The sequence below is a fragment of the Gekko japonicus genome, unplaced genomic scaffold, assembly GCF_001447785.1.
Source record: "Gekko japonicus isolate JY-2015 unplaced genomic scaffold, Gekko_japonicus_V1.1 scaffold2477, whole genome shotgun sequence".
Lineage (NCBI taxonomy): Eukaryota > Metazoa > Chordata > Lepidosauria > Squamata > Gekkonidae > Gekko > Gekko japonicus.
The window spans coordinates 81,874-87,654 of record NW_015160908.1 but is presented as its reverse complement, the minus strand read 5'-3'; the positions used below and the strand labels follow the sequence as shown (position 1 = coordinate 87,654).

At 47.7% G+C, this 5,781-nt stretch overlaps 1 protein-coding gene across 1 annotated transcript in view; it reads right to left on the bottom strand.

Annotated features, from left to right (window-relative positions):
• The window catches only part of LOC107121240 (ATP-binding cassette sub-family A member 1-like), a gene marked incomplete at its 5' end in the record, with an annotated part of 112,876 nt that overhangs the window by 26,472 nt on the left and 80,623 nt on the right, over positions 1 to 5,781 (bottom strand). The window contains 3 exons of the mRNA XM_015424127.1: positions 1,835 to 1,868; positions 1,998 to 2,127; positions 3,516 to 3,639. Of these exons, the coding sequence (XP_015279613.1) occupies positions 1,835 to 1,868; positions 1,998 to 2,127; positions 3,516 to 3,639 (288 nt within the window). The remainder of the gene's footprint in view (positions 1 to 1,834; positions 1,869 to 1,997; positions 2,128 to 3,515; positions 3,640 to 5,781) is intronic.

The following is a 5,781-nucleotide window of genomic DNA, read 5'->3' as shown; positions in this document are numbered from 1 at the left end:
TTACACTGGGTAGAAGGCTTTGTGTGCCATGCACACTTCTTTAGATAAGATTCAGGGGGGTAGCCATGTTGGTCTGAAGCAAGAGAACAACCTTTGAGTCTAGTGGCATCTTTAAGACCAACACATTTTCATTCTGGGTGTAAAGCTTTCATCTGCACGCACATGTTAAAGACAAGCTCCCCTGGGCAGGGACTTGCCTCCTTTGCTGATGACACCCAGTGTCCGGAGGACAATACATGCATTTCAAGCTCAGCTGCACACAGGAATCATAAGAACATAAGACCCCAGCTGGATCAGGCCAGTGGTCCATCTAGTCTAGCACCCTGCCGCACACAGTGGCCAACCAGTTCCTCTGGAGGGCCAACAGCAGGGCAGAGAGGCCAAGGCCTTCATTTTATTTATTTATTTATTTATAAGTATTTTTACCCCGCCCTACCCCGCAAGCGGGCTCATAAGAACAGCAGAAGAGCCCTGCTGGATCAGACCAGTGGTCCATCTAGTCCAGCATCCTGCCACACAGAGTGGCCAAAAACAACAAAACTGGGGCCAAAATCAGTCCAATAATACAGTCTTAAACATTAAATATGTATGCTAATACAATCACTTTTATCAGCTTCGAAGCTTACTCTGTCAAAGACAGGTCCCATATGAGAAACCTCTTAAGGAAATAAGTGCTAGTCCCTATATTAATTGTAGCAATTCTTGAGAAGAAAAGTCTTTAGGAACTAGGAAGTAACATTACACCAGAAGGAAAACTCCTGTACAATATAAGCTAACTTGCTTCTGAGGAAGTTAAGAGACGAAACCAAGCACAAGCCGGCTGCTTTGTCAAGCTTTACATTCCTTGCCAGGCTTTACATTCCTTGCCTGATAACAGCACATGTTGAAAGTCTACTAGTACTTTTTGGCTGTTAGCAATAATTGGTATTATGTAATATTACTGTATGTTAGTATATTAGTATTGTATAACATTAGGATATTGTATGGTTAGGTTGTATACCTTGTTAATACCGGTAATTTGTATACTTAGATATTATTATCAAGTATAAAAGTGATTGTATTAGCATACATATTTAATGTTTAAGACTGTATTATTGGACTGATTTTGGCCCCAGTTTTGTTGTTTTTGGTATCACAGAGTGGCCAACCAGTACCTCTGGAGGGCCAACAACAGGGCATAGAGGCCAAGGCCTTCATAAGAACATCAGAAAGGACCTGCTGGGATCAGACCAGTGGTCCATCTAGTCCAGCCTCCTGTCTCACACAGGGGCCAACCAGTTCCTCTGGAAGGTCAACAGCAGGGCTTCCCCTGATGTTGCCTCCTGGCTCCGGGATTCAGAGGATTAGTGTCTCTGCATGTGGAGGTTCCCCTCAGTCACCAATGGCTAGTGGCCATTGAGAGACTTATCCTCCATGAATCTATTTAATCCCCCTTTAAAGCTGTTTATTCCTGTGGCCATCACAACATCCTCTAGCAGCGAATTCCATATTTTAATCACTCTCTGTGTCAAGTAGTATTCCCTTTCGTCTGTCCTGAACCTACTGCCCATCAGCTTCATCGGAGGCCCTTGAGTTCTAGTATTTCAGGAGAGGGAGAAAAGGTCTCTTTGTCAACTCCCTCCACTGTATGCATACTTTTATAAACCGCTAACATGCCTCCCCCCTCTTTTCTAAACTGAAAAATCCCAGAATCTTCAGCCTTTCCTCATAGGGAAGGTGCTCCAAGCCCCTCATCCTCTCGGTCGCCCTCCTGTGTACTTTTTTCCAGCTCTGCAGTGTCCTTTTTGAGATACGGTGACCAGAACTGTACACAAGATTACAAATGAGGCCGCACCAAAGATCTATACGGGGGCATTACAATATCGACCCTTCGACAGAGAGGCAGAGAAGCGCCTCTGATTTCTTAACACCCCAGGCTGCGACACCCAGGCCACTCCCCCCCCCCCCCCCGCATTACGCATTAACATCCCAGGCTGCTTCACGCCTGCCGCCCTCACCGGAGGCGGATGAAGAACTTGTACTGCACCAGGATGGTGAAGATGAAAAAGACGAAGCCCTCGACGGCCATGGCAAAGATATTTTTCCCAGCCAGGTCCCAGCTGAGTGGAGAAACAAAATGCTTGTCGCCTGGGAGAGGAGAAACGGAAGGTGAAACAAAAGTGACCTCCCGCTGGAGGGATGACATATTTCCAATAAGCCGGTTGGGAACATCTACAGCAGGAGTGTCAAACATGTGGCCCGGGGGCCAGATCAGGCCCCCCGGGGGCTTCTATCGGGCCCGCAGTGGAACTGGCTGGCTTCTGCTTCTTCTTCCAGTTCTGCTCTGCTGCATCATCGTAGGTTTGCAGCTTACAGATACGCACCTGAACAGCATACTCAGGATTGCAACAGCACAGACATTTTGATGCAATAATTCAGAGCAAGAGGTGTCCGTTATTGGACACTGTTCAATAAAAAAAATATTGCAAGAGTGCTCATGTTTTAAGCATGTTTTTATTTTAAGTTAAAAAAACCTTTGTGTTTGTGTCCTTTATAAAGTTTATATCTCTGCTACCTGGCATTACATTTTATGACACACATGGCCCAGCCCAACAAGGTCTCATTTATGTCAGATCCGGCCCTCATATCAAATGAGTTTGACACCCCATATCTACGGGGTGATTTTTTAAAATATCCAACCCTTGCTCAGGGTTGTAAGACTGGTGTTACTAGCATGGGCACAGACAGTCTGTTCAAAAACAATCAACGTGGCTGGTCATCATAGTAGCAGAGAGAGAAAGAAGTGTGATCTCGGATATCACTGGTTCAAACCTCACCTCGGGCATGAACTCATTAGGTGGCCCTTGGAAAGGCATCCAGCATCTGGCCTCCCATCCAAAACCCGAGGGCAGATGACACTGGCCTCCCTTACAAGGCTGTCGTAAGGATTACATTGCACAAAGTGCTGCAGATGTCAGAAAGCTCTGCAGAATGCCAGTTTGGTGTAGTTGTTAAGAGCGCGGACTCTAATCTGGGAGAACCGGGTTTGATTCTCCACTCCCCACGTACAGCTGCTGGATGACCTTGGGTCAGTCACAAGTTCTCTCAGAGCTGTTCTGGAAAGAGCGGTCCTCGCAATAGCTCTCTCAGCCCCACCTACCTTACAGGGTGTCGGTTGTGGGGAGAGGAAGGGAAGGGATTGTAAGCCACTCTGAGACTTTGAGCGGAGGGCAGGGTATAAATCCAATCTCCTCTTCTCTTCTTCTAAGTCTCATAATATATAGAAATCAGCAGGAGTCAGGCTGCCAGCTTCAGATTTTAGGAATGCCTGGCAGTGCCAGGGGTGGTTCAGTGATGGCGCTAGGGGCATTTTGCACGCATGAAAGGTGTGGGGCCTATCAGACCAGGCCGGGGGCTGTCAACGGAAAGAAGAAGATAAACCTTTGGCACAAAATGTATTCTACAGAGAGCATGCTGCACTGAACCTGTCAGGGCAAGCGAGGCCCTGACAACTGGCGATATTCGCCGTCACTCACCGAACCTCTCAAAGGCGTCAGCCATGGCTTGGTTCTTCACCATGTCGATCAGTCCCCGGCCCAGGCAGAAGTGGGGGAAGACCAGGAAGACCTTCTTTAGGATGACGTTGACGTCATTCAATTTCTGCGCCGAAAACAAAAAAGAGATACCGGTGAGCCTGCCATAGTTATGCACAAAGGGAGAGGTGCAGCCTGGCTTCTTTCCTTGCTGGACAACGCAATCCAATTACCATGTCAGATGACGCAGGGAAGCCATTGAAATTCATAAACACAATTTCAACAGGAAAGAAGAGAGTTTAAACAATAAGTAGGGCATGGTTTCTTGTCCTTTTGAAAAACACAAAATGATCTACATCTTACAACAGCACTACAGATAAGATTACAATTTCAACGGCCAGTCTATATGCAAAAGAACCTCCTTAGGGAAGCTCCTTCAGTAGCATGTCACAGCCTGGGGAACTCCTACAAGATAATGACTCAGCCCTACCCCACCTTCCGGAGTAGATATAAATTACCTGCCTACCATTTTCCTTCTCACACTGACACAGAGAGTACTCCATCTTTCTGTGTTATACCTCTGAGGATGCCAGTCACAGCTGCTGGCGAAACATCAGGTACTACAAAGACCATGGCCATATGACCATGTATGACCATGGACATACAGCTCGGAAAATCTACAACAACTAATGAACTCCGGCTGTGAAAGCCTTTGACAACAAGTCTTCATGAACTTTTAAAATTTCACAGTCTTTTTGTAGTGTGAAATGATATGTGGAGAAGATTTATATACAGAAGACTTATTACTTTTGTTTTCCTTTCTTCCCTTACCCCTGTATATCCCAAAACTTTAATAGTGTACTATACCAAAAAAATTATAGGTTCACTTTCCCAAAAAATATTTACCCACCCTACCAAAGAAAGGGAATAAAGAGACTTCTCTTGCTTCCTTCGTTGCCTTCAGATTATCCCCCAAATTAAAACCTACAGGATCGGTTCAGCTGCAATGTGACCGCTTTTAAAAGGCAGTTCTCGAGGGGGAAAGGTGAACCAGACCATCCTGAAGAATGCAAAAGCAAACAGGTTGAACAGCATCCAGCCAGGCTCACTTGCAGAAGCCACCTGATTTGGGGTTGGGGAGGGGAATGCACACCTAGGTAAAAGTGTAAATTGCTTTCATGCTGGGAGGAACAGTTGCCCTCCCATAGGAAGGAAGTCTAGGATCAGGTTTTCTTGAGAAGGGGACCTCCACCGCCCAGATTCACAGCAGCACAATACATTTCCAGAATTCAGGGAGGGCAGTTCAAGACAACAAATCCAGTTATAGGGTTCGAACCACCTGACACTGGAACTGATGGCTAGGTTAGGAATAACATGAACACATGAAGCTGCCTTCTACTCAGGAGTCATTTCGTAGAAAAAGAGCTAGGGGAACTCATTAGCATAACTCATTAGCATATGCCACATCCCCTGACATCAGGGGCCCGGCGGTGGACCTGCAAGGCCAGCGGGAGTGCGAGGAAGCCCCGCCAAGGCCCTCCCTGGCCCCAGGCAGGCAGGGGTGGGGAGAGGCAGGGAGGAAGCAACTTACCCTCCCTCTTCTCCTGCCTCCTCCTGGCTGAATGAGGGCCGGAAGCGGGGCAGCCAGAAGCAGGGGGCGGGGCTTCGTCATGTGCCCCGCCCCCCTGCACCTCACCCGGGGGAACTGCGTTCCCCCGCGTTCCCCCCGAAATGACCTCTGCTTCTACTGGTTCCCCCGCATTCCCCCGCATTCCCCCCGAAATGACCTCTGCTTCTACTTGGTCCACCAAGGTCAGTACTGTCTACTGAGACTGGAAGCGGCTCTCCAGGGTCTCAGGCAGAGAGAGGTCTTCCACATCACCTACTACCTGGTCCTTTTAACTGGAGATGCCAGGGACTGAACTTGGGACCTTCTGCATGCCAAATAGATTCTCTACCACTGAGCCACGCCCTATCAATGCCTAAGAGGTTTGTCACCTGTGCTTTAACCAACGAAGTGACTAATTGATTAGATACATTTGGATATTGACATGGTACCTTCAGTCAACATAAGAACATAACATAAGAGAAGCCTATGTTGGATCAGGCCAATGGCCCATCCAGTCCAACACTCTGTCACACAGTGGACAAAAATACCAGGTGCCATCAGGAGGTCCACCAGTGGGGCCAGGACACTAGAAGCCCTCCCACTGTTGCCCCCCCAAAGCACCAAGAATACAGAGCATCCCTTGCCCCAGAGCCCCTATCT